The sequence below is a fragment of the Elaeis guineensis genome, chromosome 16, assembly GCF_000442705.2.
Source record: "Elaeis guineensis isolate ETL-2024a chromosome 16, EG11, whole genome shotgun sequence".
NCBI classification, from domain to species: Eukaryota; Viridiplantae; Streptophyta; class Magnoliopsida; order Arecales; family Arecaceae; genus Elaeis; species Elaeis guineensis.
This window is the reverse complement of record NC_026008.2, coordinates 26,738,458-26,757,760: the sequence shown is the minus strand read 5'-3', so window position 1 is coordinate 26,757,760 and position 19,303 is coordinate 26,738,458. Positions and strand designations below refer to the sequence as shown.

Genomic DNA, 19,303 nt, shown 5'->3' with positions numbered 1-19,303 from the left:
ACCCACTTGACTTTCTATTTTTGTCTCACTTTATATCAATTTGTCCATTAAGCGTATTAAACAACTTGTAAGTCTAACTTCATGACTTCAGCTAGAGTCCTTCCCTAGTTTTAAGGCCCACCATTTGTATCCTTCTATTCAAGATGATTAATATTATTAGTAGCAATAGTGAGTCTATTCTCAAGCTTTCCTAACTTATGTCTATTTTGGTGATATAATTTTTTATGAATTTGATGCATTTTTTATTAATAGTAAAAAGTGGGGGAGACAAAAATATCCAAGTTCTTAATTCTATAAATGATATTGTTGGAAGTAGGGTATACCCTAAAAGCCATTTGCATACTTAAAATGGTAATTATTTGATATTATAGCTATCTCCTCTATACATAGTTATAAACAATATTGGATTGTATCATATGTAGGCATTTGAGCCAAAAAAAATAAAGTTTGCAAGTGTCACTATTTGGACAGAATGACCAAGTGGACGGAGTATATTTCATGGAGAGAATGGAATCATTCAAAAACTTAGCAATTATTCATAATTATGAGTGAGGTTGGGTATCACACTAATCATATGGCCGCCATTGTTAACGATGTCCAATAACAGATTGTATTGACTTTTTTTGTTATGATCATTAAAGTAATTGACTCTACACTAATATGATAGATATGTTCCATTTTGAACCATCAATGCCACAAGACCAACTCTTGAAAAATCACTATTAGAGTTGGAGATGTTAATCTTGTATATATAGTATCCAAGTAGTCCCCTAACTTGTGGGCATGGCTATTCATTATGATTTGGTTCAATAAATTTGCAACCAAATCCATGTATCTATAATAATATTCAAGAGTATGTTCTTGATATGGAGCATAGTGCTTTATTATTCCATATCATAATTAAGAGTGAGGATTGTTCCAGCAAGGGATTTGCCTACAATATTTCATCCATATCCGATAGAGACACATCAAACATGGAGTCCTAGTATCAAAAGTATTTTAATTGATTTAGATTTCTAGACTATAATTATTATTTATTTGAATATAACAAAATGATTCAAAAGTTAGTTTCATATGTGCTTTGATTTTCTATAATATGTGGATGTGTTTCAAGATTCTGATAGACCGTGAAATCAATTGGTATAGATTTGACAATGCTATGCTTTTTTAGAACAATTGATGGAGCATATGGGAAGGTGGAGGGACTGAATTTGATGAATAATTATTGTGCATGAAAAGAGACTTCTCTATCCATTCTATCTATCCGATATTAGTATGAATATACATCTTTATATATAAGAAGGTTGGTCCAACTTGCTTCATTATGACTATGGCACATCCATGAGTAAGAAGGATATGATGGATTAATAATCTAAGTTAATCTTGGAGTTCCACACTAGTCCATCATCGTTGATATTGTTAGATCTCCCTTGAGTTTTCACCAATCTTAGGCATGGTTTAATTGAGTATGTGAATCAAACTTTTGGTATAGGAATTGATTCATATAGGGTGGTTAACCAAGCCTAGGATTTCCTAGGTGGCCACCAACATTAGGATTCAATCCTAGTGGCTGCCACACATGCCTAGGTTTTTCTAAAATTGTGGCAAGAGCAAGGGTTTCTACTCTAGGGTGTCTCTTTTAATTATTAATAAGGAAAGAAGGGGTAGGGGTTGAGTATAATCAGATATACATGACAATGTTGCAGCTTGGGGTGCCTAAGAAAGGGTGTAGAATCCTTATTGAGCTATCGAAGAAAAAGAGAGAGAGAGGAAGAAAAGAAAGAAGAGGGAGATTGAGACAAGGAGGAGATTATTGAGTAATTTTTGGAAGGCTTATTGGGTGTAATCACTCTGTATGGTGCTTAGAGATCCCTCAATTTTTTCTTCTGTCACATCTTTATATTTCACTATAAGAAAAATAATTTTTAGCAGCAAAGTGCTTATGGCATTTCTTATTATATATTATTTTTTTTACTGTATTTTGATAAAAATACCACTATCTTTCAATAAGTATTTTTTTATTAGTGGCATTTTATCATAATATCACTATGAATTTATATTTTATGATATTTTATTATAAATATCACTATAAAATTATATTTTATGATATTTTATTATAAATACCACTATAAATTTATATTTTATGATATTTAACAAATATATCAATAAATAATATCATAATTTATGAGATTTTAAAAAATTATCATTAAATTTTAAATTATTAATTTTATATAGAGCTTGATTTAGTTATACCGATCTCATAAAATTTATTATTATACATATATATTCTTAACATTACTTATTTAATGATGTGAATGTATATTAATAAGTTAAATAAACTATACTTAAATGTTAATAATACCAGTTATAGGTTGGTAGTTAAGAGCTTGTTATTCAAATAAAAGATTATTGATTCAATCCTACTCTTATTTTAATTTTAAAATATATAATTTATTTTTTGATAATTTTTATCGATATATAAAAAATACTGATATTAAAATTTTAAAGGCACTTACATATACTGCTAAACAAAAATTTTTATCGATATTTTTTAAAAAATATTGATAATTAATTGCTGACACCATCTCAAGACAACACATAAAAAAATATCACAAAAATATCGCTAAAGATATTTATGATATTTTTTTTGATCTATAGCGGTACTTAAAAATATCACTAATAGTCATTTTTGTTGTAGTATTTTTTTTTCATCTCTATAGGTATACATCTATCTTAGTATTCATGCAATCTATAAATAAATGGTGATTTATCAAAAAGGAGTACAATAGGATTCTATTTTTCAAGATGTAGAATCGAAGTATTTGGGAACAAATAAAACTAAGTAGCATCATAAAAGGACCTATTTGATAGGACCCACATAGAGTTGCAATCACTTTTGTTATTATATTGTGTTAAAATTGCCTTGAAAACCTAGGTTGCTCAGAGCATTTGAGCCAATAAATATACTCAATTATCTCCCTTAGGAATGAAGCTGAAAAGATCTCATCTCTTTCTTATCATATTCATTTAAAATATAATTAAAATAATCACCCATAATTAGAGTAGTTAAACCTAAAGATGAAACATTTAAAAGTTCACTCCAAAGAAAATATTGAGCATGAGTGCCATTATGGACATAAATACCATAAAAATACCAAGGAGGCATACTAAAAATATAATATCATGAGCTACCTAATGTGAAACTAATTGAACCGCTACTATAGCAATTTCTTACTTCTATGCATATATCAATCTCTTTGAAGCATCTTGTGAAGGTATCACAAAAGAAATCCAAGCTTTGCCTAAACAGCAAGTGATATAGCTTGCCAAGCAGACAAATATAGTTCAAGTAACACAAGCATACTAGGGTTGTACTATCTAATTATAGAAGCAATATTATTGTAAGCATCCTTTTAACTGCATTGAAATAGTTTTATGTGAACGTGCATAAGAAAGGAAAGGTTAGGCTGAGGAGAAAGAAGGGCCCCTCCCCCCCACCCACCCACAATTTCTTCCTTTTCTGTTATGGTTATATGCATCCATCCCATTCAGCTTCAACTTTATAGAATTATTCTACTTTGTGATAGTTTGCATCCACATTGTTTTAGAATCCATTCGGACAATGAGGGCCATGCCCCCATACTACATATCTATTGAGCCTGGATCAAATAGATGAGTCATCTTATCGGTGCTTAAGCTTTCATCAATTGAAGAACTCTAGGCATCCATAGGCTCCTCACCCAATTCCAAAGCATTAGGCACTAGGTTGAGTTAATAGACTAAATTGACTCACTATTTGATCTCATAGGGCTTGAGTTGCAAGAGAATTTAGATGCCCACTTGAGTCAAATTTGAGTGGCAACATAAAAGGTACCACAATCCTTACCCCATCTCAACTATACCGACCTAGATAAATTTTGGATTTTTCTAGTATCTATGCCTTATCTCCCACAATGATAGCAAATACAAGGTATGATCTTATATTAGTTCAAATTGGTAAAAATACTTCTCTATAGGGCTAATTAAGACACCCTCTCTTAACCAGTTCACCCATAGTCACTTCAATACATAAAAAGGAAGCCCAATGCGCAAGACTTCCATTACTATGGGGTCTGAGAAGGATCAGATGTATATAACTTTATCTTTATATGCAAAGAGATTATTTTCATGTTTTGAACCCGTGATACTTGGATATCACAATAGAGCATCCCTATCACTACACCAAGGCTCACCCTCATATTCACTTTGTAGCAGGCACCATGGTTAATCTCCTCCTTGATCTACATAGAACGGCCAATATACTTTTTAACTTGAATGACTGCTTTTAGAACCCAATATTCTAGCCATAAATCAACTTTGATTTATACCATAATTATGTCAATCACTTCGATCGATAGAATCATCCTTCAAGCAATGCAAATTAAGCACCTATGCCGTTCACAAGTTAAGGACTTTCAATTAAGATTATGTGCATATTGGCTTCAACTTAAAAACATAAAACCACTTTTACAGATCAAATTTCAATGGTTCATAAATGTCCACAATTTACTGAAGTAGGTGTTGTTCCACCTAGCACTACTCCTTTTAAGGATAGATGGATCTATAATAATCAAACCAATGGCACTCTATTTCAACTTCTCCAATTAAGAAGGAAAAATTATAGACACCGACTTCATGAGATGAGGTTTACCTTGAATTACTTGAGCACAAAACCCTTGCTGGGGCATAGGATTGGGACTTTGCCTTTATCCCTAACCCTAAAAAGGGAAGCACCCTTGATTTGAGTAAAAAGGGGATGAATAACACTAGACTCAAAATGAATTGCTTTCCTTACATGAGAAGGCCAACCCTAGTTACAAATAGTGATGCCAAGAGCTTTTTTTTGTTTCCTTATTTTGGAAGTCATGGTCTACTTGCTACTAATGTCCTTTCCACTATATTTGCCCCAATCTTTTGTGCATGCACTTGAATTGTTATCAAGAGTTTGTGATACACTTCTTATGAGTGTACTGAGGGTATCAATTGATTTGTAAGCAAAGTCAAATTAGAAAAGCATGGAGTAAAGGAAATCAAACCCGAGAAATGTTCTAGATTATTTATCTATAAAATCATATCAAGCAGAAAGATTATTCTCTAAGGAGAATTTCTACAATTCCAAAGAAAATTTACTCATGACTTAATTATGCAAAAAATCCTAAACAGTTGTGGGGTTTTCATCTTGAACTTTTATTGAATACAATAAGATCATCCAACTTTTAAATTGGTTCAAGTTAGACTATGGTTGAAGTTATCACATGATGTCATGTGGCTTACTTTTGTGGCAAAAGAGGATGACATAGCAGTGAGAGAGCTTTTGTTCTCCGAATTGACCTCTTTTTGGTTAGGATTTTGACTCCTGTTTCCATGCAAATCCCATTTTGGCATCTAAATAGTGATGATGGCCATGAGAGAGATAGTGTTTTCCTTCGGTGATGAGCAAAGGTAACCAGTCCTCCATTTTGATGATGAAGATAATGCCTTAATCTTGCATTAGATTTTACTACGCCATAAGTTTGTTAGGATTTTAGTTAGGTTTTCTGCATAATCCTTAATCCTTCGATCTTGGATCCTTCACTTAATAGGAAGAAACATATAAAGATTGTTTTGACATCAAACATTGGTATTGATTTTGAGCAAAAAGTGGCCCAAATAGTTGATTTTTTCAGATAGCTTCTAGTTGACTCCATGTTAAAGAGTGAGGATTCGTTTGGAGACCTTCCAACTCTCCTATTTGCCATCTCCTCCAACTCTTCTCTCCTTTATCACTCTTACTACTCACCTTGTAGCCGTTACCAATCTCTAATCACCATATGAGAAGGAGGAATGGAGCTCAGATGAAATCCTAGATAGAATATATGAGAAAAGGGGGGAGAAAGACTTTTGGGATCTTTTTTTATGTCCATAAAAGGATGCCACATAAGTGAGTTAGATGATATTATGTAACAACTCCATCATGGTGGTCAGATGAAAATCATAATCAAATCCAAATCAAACCAATTTGAAAGTTAGATGGTTTGATTATACTAAATAAAAGTTCAGGATAAAATTAAAAATTCTATAAATTTTAAATTTTTTGCATAATTAAGCCTATACTTGTTGAAATTTTTTCATGTAGATGAGATTAAGATATTTCTTCATGATTATAGTTACTTCAAAGCCATTAAAGCTACTTTGGTTTAGTGTTGCAGACTTTTACGATTATCTTTTCTCATGTCACTATTATTTTGCATATATGATTAACATAGCTTTTGTTCAAAAAATTGTTTAACAAGATAAATTAGATCCGTTAATACTAGTGTGTTTCTATACTTAAATGGAATTTCTAAATTGATTCTAGATTCATCTTAAAAGATGAAAGTTGAAGCATTAAGTTTGGCAATTTAATTACCTAGAGCCAAGCCAACAAAATAGCAAGTAAATCTCCTAGTAAGAATATAAATTTTGTAACTTCATGCAAAATTTATCCTTCCTCGGGATAAAATGAAGGGATCATGTAATGATATTTTTCAAAGAATCCATTTATCAGTTAGGCTTTGTACATATTCTAGTAGAACAGAGAAGACGAACAAGCGAAGCTGACTCAGTCCAAACCAAAAATATAAGGTAATGAAGATATTCTTTGTGCACTGCAGGCAGTGTAGAAAATCTAATGTGGAGTATACCATCTTATCTTATTAGTCCATATAGCCACCACTCTATTACTTTTCAATGCACATTTAATGTATGCAGTTTTATTTTTTTATTTGAAATTTTGAATGACGAAAATATTCCTACTCTTTAGAAAAAATTATGACATCTTATGTCCATATTATGACATCCTGTATGCAGAAAGTCATAATTTGATGCACAGGATGTCAATAATTTGACGTAGAATATCATAATATGTTACGGGATGTCATAATTTTTTTTCAAAAAATAAAATTATTTTCGTTATTCAAAATTTTCAAACGAAAAAGTGAAACAGTATGCATTAAATGTGCATTGAAAAATGGTTGAACAAAAATGCTCCTCCCATTTTATGACATCTTGAGTCATATTATAATATCCTGCATGTAGAAAATCATAATTTGATACAGAATGTCATAATATACCAGGATGTCATAATTTTTTATACCATATTATGATATTCGACGTGTAGGATATCATAATATACCTGAATGTTATAATTTTCTGAATCATATTATGATATCTTACGTACAGAAAATTATAATTTGATATAAAATATCATAATTTTTTTTAAAAAATATTTTTATTATTTAAAATTTTAAATAAAAAAATAAAATTATAAATATTAAATATATATTTAAAAATTTATATAGATCAATCGGTCGGATTTTCTGCACCGCCCGTATGCACAAAGAATTTTCGTAAGGTAATGTTCCAACTGTAAACGGCAGACGCAGCCTTTGGAAGTCGCCGGTCCCATTCACCGTCGGTCCCAACACTAGGGTGTCTCCCAGCTATCCGCTGGAGTCCACAAAAACGTAGAGGTGGATATGGCTTCAGGACCTCCCTCTCGCCTCCTCCTGTACCAACTCAAAACATAATTTTTTTTTTAAAAAAAATCCACGTTCTAAAGATGCCAATCTCCAGCTCGTCCATTCCTAGGGTTCCATTACCTGCTATTTCTTCCCTTTGCAACCAGGTAGTTATGATTTCCGATCCATATAATAATCTTCTCTTTGATGCCTTCGACGTAATTAAGAGTGAAAGCCTTCATTTCTTTGTTGGTAAAGAATCGGCATTTTGGTGGCAAAAGACGTGACCCAAAAAAGATGGCAACAAGCATTCATTTGGTTGTGTGTTCCCTCTCCCGAGACCGCAGCAATCCGGTTGAACTGGACGTGAGGTTCCCTGCCGATTACTCCCAGCTTCTCGAGCAGGTACTCTTGCAGGCTAATTAATTTTAGTAATCTTTTTGCAGAAAATTATTGATTACTAGTTGTGGCGATAAGAGATCATGTGGTCAGTTAATGCTTTTGTAGAGAGACTTGGGAATGGGCAAGGCAGCATGATTCCTTTTTCTTTTGGTTCTCTCTTCATTTGGATTAGATGTCAACCTGTAAGAAAAGTTTCTTTTTATCATAATTATCTGATCGGTGTTCTCTTTTTGTTAGAAGTGGAAATATATAAGAAATTTATGTTTTTAACTTAGATTGAATTGAATCATTAAATGCTATTGGATCAAGGTAAAGATATCCTAGATTCATAATACATTGGATATAGATGTTAGAATTACCTCCTAAAGATGTTTGTTTATTTAATTTTTGAAGCAATTACTATTTTAAATTCTTGCAGTACAAAATGGTCTATTTTGCTTCTTCTTTTGATTTATGTGACTGAAAACTATTTTCGATAGGCTGCCCAGTATTAGAATATTACTCAAACACTCTGGCATCTGTCGATTCTAGCAGAAGCTTTAACCTTAAAAAGGGTTCTGTATCAGTAGAGTGGTTGCCTGATGTGGAGTAGCTGTAGTGATCACAGGCAAAAGAAGCAACTGAATTGGCTCTGAAAGACAAGAAGCAGTTGCTGGTGAGTGTGGCCTCATGAGTTTATTAACAAGGTGTACTCAACTCTACAGCCATTATAGTTTTTGACACAATCATATAAAACAGGAGGTTGAGTTTCCTACTTCTGGCCTAGAATCTGTACCAGGTTCTTTCACAATCTTGTCTTCCCTGTTTTTCTCTTTTTTTCTTTTCCTCAATAAAATGTTCGCTATTCCTATAAAACTGCATGCTTTACTGATTCATATTACATATGCATTAGGTGATGGTGAGGGAGGTATTGAAATGACAGAAAGCATGCAGCTGATTAGAGGTTTTTGTGATCGCTTGATAGTTCCAGAGAAAGCTACACGGACAAGAGTTGTAAGTTTTCTGATTTCTTTCTGAATATTTCGTATTTGTGATCTTCTTTACCTTTCATTTCTTTCCATTCATCTTCAAAATTGAAAACATTTTGTTTGTAAGATGTATGAACCTTGTAACTTCCTGATGTTGCAGTTAGCTAAAAGATGGAATCGAGTTGCTCATCTGCTTTCTTTTGGTACTAGAAATTCATAATAAATTTTAGTACATTTATAATCACTTCAATCGGCTCTGCCTGATAATAGATATGTAAATAGTTCAGAAAAATTTGATAATGTAGACCTTAGAATCCACTCTTGCTAGAATAAATTGTTCTGTCACAGATCTGAAGGTTGGGGAAGGTGCTATCTTATGACGAGTGCTGCATGCAAGCATATGCAGCACCATCTGCGCCCGTGAGAAACACATCATGGCTTTCCATGTATGGAGGGGTCACTGTGGTGCTTGCTTGCAGAACCATTTGCAAAATGGAGTTTAAGAAACCTGGATAGCCAATGCCGTTATGCGACCTTACTCAGAGTAAATGATGCACCTTAGAAGATTTGGAACAAACAAGGACACATGTTAGCAGAGCAAACTGCTAATTTTTCATTAAGATTAATTTAATTTTGCTATCCCATAATTGTCTAACTGTATATTCTGCTTTTAAGAGTTGCTCTGGAAGTACTCCACATCAAAGTTTTGTGATTCATTTTTTTTTAAGAGAAAAGAAAGTGTGAGAGCCATTTGCTACAGGAAGGGCTTGAACCTGCAACCTTACAGTTAATACACATATCCTCTAACCAACTAAGCAAACCTGTGCACATGGTGTTAAAAAAATAAGGAGATTTGGGCAGAGAAATGCACATACCGAGAGAAGTAATGTGGATGGATGGACATGTCTCACAAACGAGCATAATAAGGAAAGTTGGCTTTATATATTATAATAGATTTTAGTCGGTTGTCATCTTTCTTTTAATCTGAAAACCTTCACATTAAATAAGTATTTGAGGTTGTTCTTTTCATCTTTTACATTTTACACTCTAGCTTTATGTAGATTCCCTACAGATAGAATAGGTGTGCAGATTTGAGATCAGCATGAATGAAATGCCTCTTAAGACTTGTTAGTATTCACTGAATGTGCCATCTTTTCCAAAATGTTTCCCACAAATATGGTATGGTATATCCAGTTTACAATTATATACACACTATCACTTGTAATTAAGACACATTCAATGATTTATGCATGTATGTACATATATGTACATATAATGGGTAGGAAAATGGTTTTCTTTCTCTTGATTTTGACAAGCACTCATAATTCAGTGTGCATGTTTTTTCTTTCCATACGACGGACAGTTCTTCCCAGAAGCAAATGAAGTGGATTTTGCAAGACAATCTGTCTTTGGAGGAACCTCACTCAGGCTTGATTATCTGACAAAACCATCATTATTTGAAGACTTTGGTTTTATTTCCAAGGTTAAAATGGCAGATCGTGTGAAACCAGAAGATGAAATATTCTTAGTTGCTTATCCCTATTTTAATGTCAATGGTAGTTCTTAAGATCCCTGTCACTTACTAACTTCTGTGTTCAATTTTGTTAGTTTAACGGTATATGGATTCCTCGTCTTGCAGAAATGCTTGTGGTGGAAGAGCTATACAAGGAAGCGGTCGTAAATACTGATAGAAAGCTAATCATATTCAACGGAGAGTTGGATAGGATAAGAAGTGGATGTATCCTCTGAGAATTTGATGATTAATATTATACCTAACTTGCCTATGATGCCACATGTTTACACAATTTATGAGCTCAAAAACATCCTTTCCAATTTAGAAAGTAAATTTTGAACGTGAATATTGATCTCATCACCTAAGAAGTAAAACGTCTTCCAAATTGGCCCCATGAGGCCATGAGACAGAAAGCACCAATAGAATTCAAGTACACGAACTTTATTTTCTTGATGAAATCTGCTCATAATTATGCCATTCTGGACCTTAATTATTGAAGATTATCCGCCATTTTTCTATCCCAAGCTGGCAGCACTTGCCAAAACTTTCCTTCCCAAGTTGGAGACGGTATATTATGTTCACAACTTCAAAGGGCGCAATGGAGGAACACTGTTCAGGTCTGAACCTCTTTTTTTCTCAAATTTCTCATAGAAGGGAAAGAAAAGAAAGAGGCTTCAGGCACATTAATCTTAAGACAATAGTTGACCTTTTTGATATTGTAATTGGATTGATACTGCATTCCAGTCCTAATATGCATATTCAGAGCTACCAAATTCCTGTTAGTCATGACTATAATAAGTAAAAGCATGTTCTATTAATTCTTTCATGAAAATATAAAATAGAACATTGGCCTTCGTTTCTCCAAGTCATGGCAAATTGCATATAGAACTATGTGATTATGTAAAATCTTGATGTTTTGGTCCATATAAATACTACTAACTACTTAATTGTTGCAGGTCATATCCTGGCCCCTGGACAGTATTGAGAAAAATTGGTGGTAGATATATCTGTTTGCATCAGCAGGAAGAAATGCCATCCCTGAAGGAAGTTGCCCTCAACATTCTTCCATCAGCTTGATCTGTAAGATGTGAACTGTTGTCATATGTAGCATAAGGGATCTGAGATTTTTCTTAAGGCAATATGCTTAATAGTAGATTACATGTTAAACTTTTTATGCCTTCAGAATCTTGGGTTCATTCTCATTAAGACAAATGCATGATCTGTTTTTCCAAGAGATACCATTAGATCATGTGGGTGATTATGTAATGACCAGATCGTTCTTTTATCACTTGTTGAAATGAAACAGGTTGGACCAGCCACTTTTCTGGTCAAAGAAACAAAATGATAAAGATTATTTGTTATTGTAGCCCAACTCTTTTACAGATCAATCAATCACATACGGAGGCGATGACAAGGGAACAGCAGACAATCTTTCACTAATGATCTAATTTTCATGGCTTTGGATCTTTTATGCCTACAGAACCAAAGGGTTTTTCCTTTGTTTTTGGGAAAAAAATTGTAAATGGTTGGACTTGTTTCTAAATTGGCATCCTAGGTTAGCAAGTTCTTATTATTAGAGTCAAATATCCCCTTTTTTTCAACCCAATTCCTAGGTGGTCCTTTTCATTTTCTAAAATAACGTCCAGCACCTAATTTTTGGTATTTTGATTGCTTTTGTCATAAGTATCAAAAATTTTATTGAATGTGATGCCTTGAATCCATTTTACCAGCACATTTTCCTCTTTGGAATATTAGTTTCAATTTTTTGACCATGGAGAAACCAGCTTAGGATGGTCATAAGATGTATAATTGGTCATAAGATGTATAATTTTCTTTTTGGATTCTTAGTTTCAGGTTGTGAAATGCACAACTTGATCTGTTGTGAAACGAATTTCTTCGGTAGTTATCTCCGTGTATGAAAAAATGGAGGATGATTTATGGTAATCCATGACAAAGTGATCGGGAATCACTAAGAATGCACTCAGTTTCAGTACATAGTAACCATTAAAGTTCTGATCTTTTAATCCACCCACAACTAGATGATACGGTTGGACAAACTTACGGTGTCAATTATCAGAAAACATGACAATCTTGCTTGAATCACCTCAATTTTTCACAGAATAGAACATATTAGAATGTTGCAATGCACACTTTAGGCTTTTTATCCTTTTTGTTTCTGCAGCACCCTACAGCCTAAATAATAAAATTGTTGATTAATCTTGTGATAGCACAAGTCAACCAAGGAATGAGTATGTGACCCAGCATCTTACAGCCTCATCTCCATTGATCCAGAAAGACCGGCCTCAAGGATGTTAGCTAAAGCTTAATCTATCTTCACCAAGACAATAAACAGGCAGTACATATCCTATATACAGAGACAGGATACCAGAAGTCAGCTCTCCAAGAAATCAAACACTAGCATACTCAAATTACTAATTTAGTTCACTTTTGTGTGCATAGTCTGTTGCAGCTATTGAACACTTTATCATCACTTGCCAAATACATATGCATGAGCTCACAGATGACAAGCTAAAAAATGAGTCATCATTAGAAAGTTTCAGCTAATTGCACAATGAACAAGTTACAAAGCCCCACCATCCACCATCAAAAAATTGTGTGGACGCAGATGCAACTCAGATGCATAAAACACAGCTATCTGGCTTTATATATTGGTCGACAGAGTAGGGCAGGATATTTATCTTCTATATCTATTGTGAACCATTTCACCCACTTTTATCACTCAGAACTAAAAGTTTATGAGCTTCTTAACCTGGATCATATGCAGCGAAACCTTCAGCCTTTGACCTCTCACTGCTGGTTCTCCCACTTCACATGCCAGGTTGTGTCATTGTACCTGGGCCTATCTTGAGCTCTCTGAGGCACAGGGTCAACTCTCCTGTCTTTCTGGAGATCTTTGAACAACCTCCCCATTCACAAACAACTCAGCTGCATACACCAGATTTACAAAACCAAAGCCAACATAAGTACACAAACTCAAAATTAATCTGAACATCTAACAATGATATTTTGGAAGCAACTAGATGGTAGAATCAACAGATAGATGCAAGATAAAGAGTAATTCAAACATGCACTATGCTTTCAGGCAATGAGCTCTGCTAAAGTAGATTGATTGCATCTAGGCCATAATAACATTTGCAATGATACCAAATGTGATCACAGTGATAATGCAAGCTTGGTCAAGACTATAACTGTCAAAGTTTAATGGGCATATATTATTACAATGTACTTTTAAATTCATTAAATTTTAAAAGCCACTTTATTTTATCACACATGGATGTTTATAGTACAATGATATTTAACAGACTTGCCAATAAAATTTGGTTTCCCGATACACATAGAAGATGATTATAACTAATATTTTACACATTAATTCATTCTGTTGCTTGTATCTAAAAACTGTTGAACAAATAACTCATTTATATATTAAAAAAAATAAACAAGAAAAAACTAAAAATATTTATACAATATAAGCATTTGGAATTGGAAAATAGACATACCCTAATTCGCAGGTATGAGATTGCTATATGAGCCATTTCTTAATATATAATATCAAGATTAAAACCACAAATAAAGGGAAAGCGTATCACATTGTTAATTCATGCAGCTGAAAAAAACAGATACAACAACAGCAGCAAACGTAAACCTTCTTTTTTTTTTTTAAATGCATGAAGGAAATGACCAACTGTTACAAATCAGAATATATGAATACACACAAAAAGGTAAAATAAGCTAATAAGTAAATCGAGTTATCTTTGGCTTATCAAGCATGTGAAACGCCTTTAAGTTTGGACACCATAAATGTTCCTGGTTGTGAACCAACCAACAAGATACAGTAAATACTCTTCAAATCAGACAAGCAAACCAAGATATATGCTCTGCCTTCAGAGAGATGGAAATTTTAACACAAGATCATTCATTTTTCCCCTCTCCCCTATGTTGAATTTAGATCTCCAATTGAATTTCTCTGGTGGTTGAATCTTTCTCTCCTTCTCAACTCTACAATCATCCTTCATATTCTATTCCTTTCCTCCTATTTACTTGCCTTTGTTTCTTCTACAACTTCCATCTTCCATCCCTTTCAATTAACCCTCAGGTCTGTCCTGCATCTATTGCCCTCCATTTACCCCATGAAATCCACAACAACCTATCCTCAATCATGAAGACTTCTGGGCTCTTCCAAGGAGAACAAAAGCCCCCATTTGTTCTGCAATTGGCATCCTGCTGATTCACATCTCTAAGGAACTCATGCAATAAATAAGACAAGAGAACTGATAGCAATATTTATCTAATATTCACTGATATGCAACCAGATAGACTGCAATATTCAGAGCCTGTACATCACCTTATAAAGCTGTTCCACTTTGCCAAGATCAACAACACATATAAAAACTGCAACTTCAAACCATCAACAAACTATACCTGTGGAACATACAGCAGTTCCTTTAATAGACAACAAAAACAAAAAAAGAAATCAAGCACAAGCTCTAGATTCCAATGCTTATGAAAGATGCTATTTGTTGAATGTAAAATGGAATTAGCATTCTATTAATTCATATGTCTCTTAGGTACTCGGCTCATAAAAGATAAAAGTTGGATTCAGGTCTCATCTTCTCTGATCTATGACTTCTTTAACCCAAGTACAGAATCGTTAACGAGATGGTTGATGTAAGTCAATTAGCATTCAAAGCTAGACATTGCCTTGTTAGATTCCTCTGCTTTGCCATGATGACCTAGATATATATAAAGTACTGTCTACACTTATCTACAACTGTTCTGGTGGAATATAATATACAATACTTCCTTCCAAATACAACAAGAACAATGATGAAATCTAGGACAGGTTCTACATGCTGGGTTCTAAAATTACCATGCATTGACTGAATTACATAATAAGGCATTCAAACGACAGAAAAAATACATAGAAATATCAATGCAAACTGAAAGTGGTATTCATGTCTCATTTTTACTGATCAGCAACTTCATTTAATCTGAGTGCAGAACCGTTAAAGAGACAGTTGATGCAAGTCCATTAGCATTCAAAGCTAGACATTGCCTTGTATGGCTCCTCTGCTTTGCCAAGATGGACTAAACATGTACAAACAGTTGTCTGCACTTACAAAAAAGTTCAGCAGAAAAGAATAAATGTACTTCCTTTCAAATATAACAAAAAAGATCATAAATCTAGGGTGGGTTTTACATCAAAAAGGCTGCCTATGCTTATCCAAAATACTGGGCTCTAAACTTAACATGCACATACTGATCTACATAACTCAGGCATTCAAATGACAACATAAATTATATAGACATATGAATGGAAACTGAAAATAGGATTCATGTTTCATCTTCACTGATCTGCAACTTCATTAAACCCAAGTGCAGATCCGTTAAAGAGACGGTTGATGTAAGTCTATTAGCATTCAAAGCTAGACATTGCCTCGTAAGGCTCCTCTGTTTTGCCAAGATGGACTAGATAATAAAAACTACAGCATTGTAGTTATCACAAAAGCACACCATATTCTGTTAAGGTAAAATAGAAAGGAACAAGATGTCAATCTAAAAATGAAAGAGAAATTAAGAAAAATGTCAGCTTAAATTCATACAATACAATCTCAAAGAAACATCATAATTTGGTAGACATAAGTCAAAAACTTCTGCAAAAGGACATCCCACCTCCATAGTCCTTGTTCTTAGGATCAACATAGGAATCAGGAAGGACAAATAGAACACCAGAAAGACCAGCAATTAAATCAAAACACTTTCATTCAGACACTGCAATGGAGAAACTACAGTAGCAGGATGTCTACCCTATCTTCTATTCCAAAACGATCATTTTTTTTTTTAAAAAAAAGAGGTCACATCGAGCCTTATGTGCCTTAATTTTTTTCAAAATTTACAGAACCGTTAATATATTAAAGTGCAACTCCGGAATATTCTTATTGGATGGAAGGCAAGTTTGAAAACATATTTAACCAACGCACACAGATAGATAAGTAGATAGATAGATAGATAGATAGATAGAGAGAGAGAGAGAGAGGGAGTGATGTGACACATTGTATATCTTCTTCTTTATTTCCTCTTCACAGTCAAGAAAACCACAATTAGATAGTAAAGTAACTTTCCTAAAATCGAAATACGCTAAAAGAAAGTCAACGAAAAAGAGCCACGAAATGATTCAAGGTGAATCATTGACCTTCCCCACAAAAATTTTACCGTATATTAGAACACAAAAGCCCCACCTTCAATATCCATTTTTAACCCAGAACTTACTAAAAGTGATATGAAAAAACAAAGCGCTGCATCTAAATTATGCAGTAATTGTGCCTAGATGCCCAATGATCTTTTTTTACCAAAAGAAAAAAGGGTCTGCTTAAAACCCTAAACCGTAAAAGAAACATTATTTAGAAACGGCTAACATTGCACCTCCACCAAGAACTCAAAAGAAGAACGGGAGCAAAGGAAAAAGGATCATCTTTTCCCAATTTTTGCAGGAAAGAAAGAAAACCCCACCCAAAAGAAAAGTAAAACAAAGAAAGAAAGGAAGGAAAACAAACGGCGACATTACGGTTTGGATCTAGCAGTCGATTATGTGCTGCCTGGTGGCCCCCTCGTCCCCAGGCTTGTCCGTGACGATAAGCCAGTGCTCGTAGTCGCACCCAGGTAACAGCGGCCCCATCTCCGTCGGCGTCCGCTCGCTGATGCCGCCACCCGCAGCCCCAAAGCCGGCGAAATGGGAGAGGCGGAAGACGGCAGGGTAGGAGGATGAGGAAAGGAGTGCCTGGAGAGAAAGACGGTGAGGTGAGAGCGGGAAGAGGAGGAGGAGGAGGCGAGGGATCGGCCCTCGGCGGCGATCGCCATCGCAGCGGCGGACACAGCCAGAATCTTCTCTCGGAGACGCGGGGGTGTTTTAATAAAAATCCCCGCAACTTATAAAAGTAGTGCGGGAACCCCTCCAATATGCGTATCGTTAAAAAGAGGCTGAACTTACAAAAATTCTGATTTTTTTTTTTTTGGGGCCTCCTGCATACAAATAAAAGGGTGTTATGATCAGAAAAGTAGAATTATGTAGATTACCAAGATTGTTTGAGATTTTTTTTACATAGTTGCATCAAAACATGTCATGATTCAATCAATCTCAGTGAGCCACTTCTATACTTTGTAATCATTATTCGTATTTCTGATAGTAGCAATTTCATTCTATAGCCTAGGCATTATAGGTTGCATGATTCATTTTAAGCGGACTATATATCTCTTCCCTGTCAAAATGTTGATGAATAAGTATTGGATAAAAATTAGGAATAGATTATATGACTATAATGTTAAAAAAATAAATTTGATTGACTTTAGTCCCCTTCTCTTGTGTGTGTTTTTGTGAAAGGTTGCTCTATCGATGAGCTATAATACAAAAAGTAGAGAAATATTAGTAAATGATAATGGTTTTAGAATTATGGTGGTGCACTAAATATGAAGAAGATAAATGACAAATAAACTTTGATTTTTTTAATTTATTTTTATCTTGCATAGTTATGAGTTTTTATTTTTTATTTTTATTATCTTTTTTTTCCCTCCAACACATGTTATGCACACACAAGAGTGTATATGCTAGCCAACCTATTAAATAACCTTCTGGATCTTAATTATATTTATATTTATATTTCTAGTTTTTTGTATTGTAGTAGGTGTTTCTAAAGCTCTTTTCATAATAGTTTTAAACTCAATAATTTTTACAAGCAAAGCTATGAGATAAAATCTTATATAAGAAAAAAATGATACTCAAAATTGTCAACCAATATGCTATGTGATGTTAGGAGATTATGTGAGCTGCAAGACCAATGCCTTTCACGATAGATTGCATTAATAATGACCATTATCATAGTCATTATTTTAATCATAAATAATTTGAAATTATATAGATTGGGCTAGTAAGGTTCTCATGATAGTTTAGATAAGCCCATTACAATTGAGCAACTTTTTTGCTGAAATATTGAGAAAAAAGAAATATAAAAATATAATTTTAATATTTGTTTACTATCTATTATTTTCTAGTGAGACATTTGGAGGCCCAAAATGGAAATGAATCAAGCATGTGTTAAACACATTCCAAAATGTCTTTTTTTTGGGAAAATAAAGATGATTACATGGAAACTTTAAATTTAGGCATTCAGAAAAATTTCTTCATTTTTTTTGGAAATAGATGCGTAAATGAAAATTTTAAATTAATTAGATCAGGCCTTTATTAAACATTTCAAAAACAAAAATTCTAGAAAAAGTGTTTTGGAAAATAAAGGTGCTTAAATGAAAAACATAAGAAAATGTAGGTGCTTAAGTGAAAAAATAAAAAGGAAAGGTGGTTGAATGGAAAAAGGTGCCCAAATGAAAAATAAAAGAGAGTAAAGGTTCTTGAGTGACAGAATAAAAAATTAACGGTGGATGAATTTTTTAATATAAAAAATAAAAAAATTATCTGGCCCATGCAGGTCTCGAACCTGCGACCTTCGCGTTATTAGCACGACGCTCTAACCAACTGAGCTAATAGGCCGATTTGGAATCATATTTCAGTGTCTAATTACTACATTAAATATTTCCTTTTTTTTCCTTCGAGCCGCTCTGACACCTTTTTAACATAAATCTAGTGTTGTAAAAACAATCCAACAAAGAAATAGTATCTGGTACTAAAATGCCATCTTTTAGTCATAATCATTAAACCCACATTGAGGAGTAGCCTAGCCAAGGGTCAGAGTCGTTGGTCCAATAGCTAGATCAAACAATTAGATCAAATTTGCACTAAAATATACTAAAAATCTTTTAAAAGTGTATAGAATGCATGGATATACAAATATATCAAGGTCCTCAATGGCTGCCCTTCGTTGGTGGTCCAAGAAAAA

The 19,303-nt window shown here is 33.8% G+C and overlaps 1 protein-coding gene, 1 long non-coding RNA gene and 1 other non-coding gene across 3 annotated transcripts; 1 reads left to right on the top strand and 2 right to left on the bottom strand.

Annotated features, from left to right (window-relative positions):
• The first annotated feature begins 7,489 nt into the window (after nt 1-7,489).
• LOC105059283 (protein LPA3) lies at nt 7,490-11,634 on the top strand. Its single transcript, XM_010942523.4, has 9 exons — nt 7,490-7,684; nt 7,776-7,922; nt 8,527-8,574; nt 8,658-8,697; nt 8,812-8,912; nt 10,251-10,443; nt 10,527-10,625; nt 10,900-11,017; nt 11,357-11,634. The coding sequence occupies exons 1-9, from the start codon at nt 7,619-7,621 to the stop codon at nt 11,475-11,477; spliced, it is 933 nt and encodes a 310-aa protein (XP_010940825.1). The 5' UTR covers nt 7,490-7,618; the 3' UTR covers nt 11,478-11,634.
• Nucleotides 11,635-11,992: 358 nt separating this feature from the next.
• LOC105059282 (uncharacterized) lies at nt 11,993-17,419 on the bottom strand. Its single transcript, XR_834262.3, has 3 exons — nt 16,984-17,419; nt 14,764-14,840; nt 11,993-13,346 (listed from the first exon to the last, which is right to left on the bottom strand). It is a non-coding gene; the product is annotated as an uncharacterized lncRNA (long non-coding RNA).
• Nucleotides 17,420-18,883: 1,464 nt separating this feature from the next.
• On the bottom strand, nt 18,884-18,957 carry TRNAI-AAU (transfer RNA isoleucine (anticodon AAU)). The gene has a single exon. It is a non-coding gene; the product is annotated as a tRNA-Ile (tRNA).
• Nucleotides 18,958-19,303: the final 346 nt, after the last annotated feature.

Bases quoted from the DNA above. Each gene is read 5' to 3' on its own strand.
- LOC105059283 (XM_010942523.4), top strand. From the start codon at position 7,619: ATGCCAATCTCCAGCTCGTCCATTCCTAGGGTTCCATTACCTGCTATT. The intron at 7,923-8,526 runs GTACTCTTGCAG...TAGTGATCACAG, and splicing joins ACTCCCAGCTTCTCGAGCAG to GCAAAAGAAGCAACTGAATT. The intron at 8,698-8,811 runs GTTCTTTCACAA...CATATGCATTAG, and splicing joins TGGCCTAGAATCTGTACCAG to GTGATGGTGAGGGAGGTATT.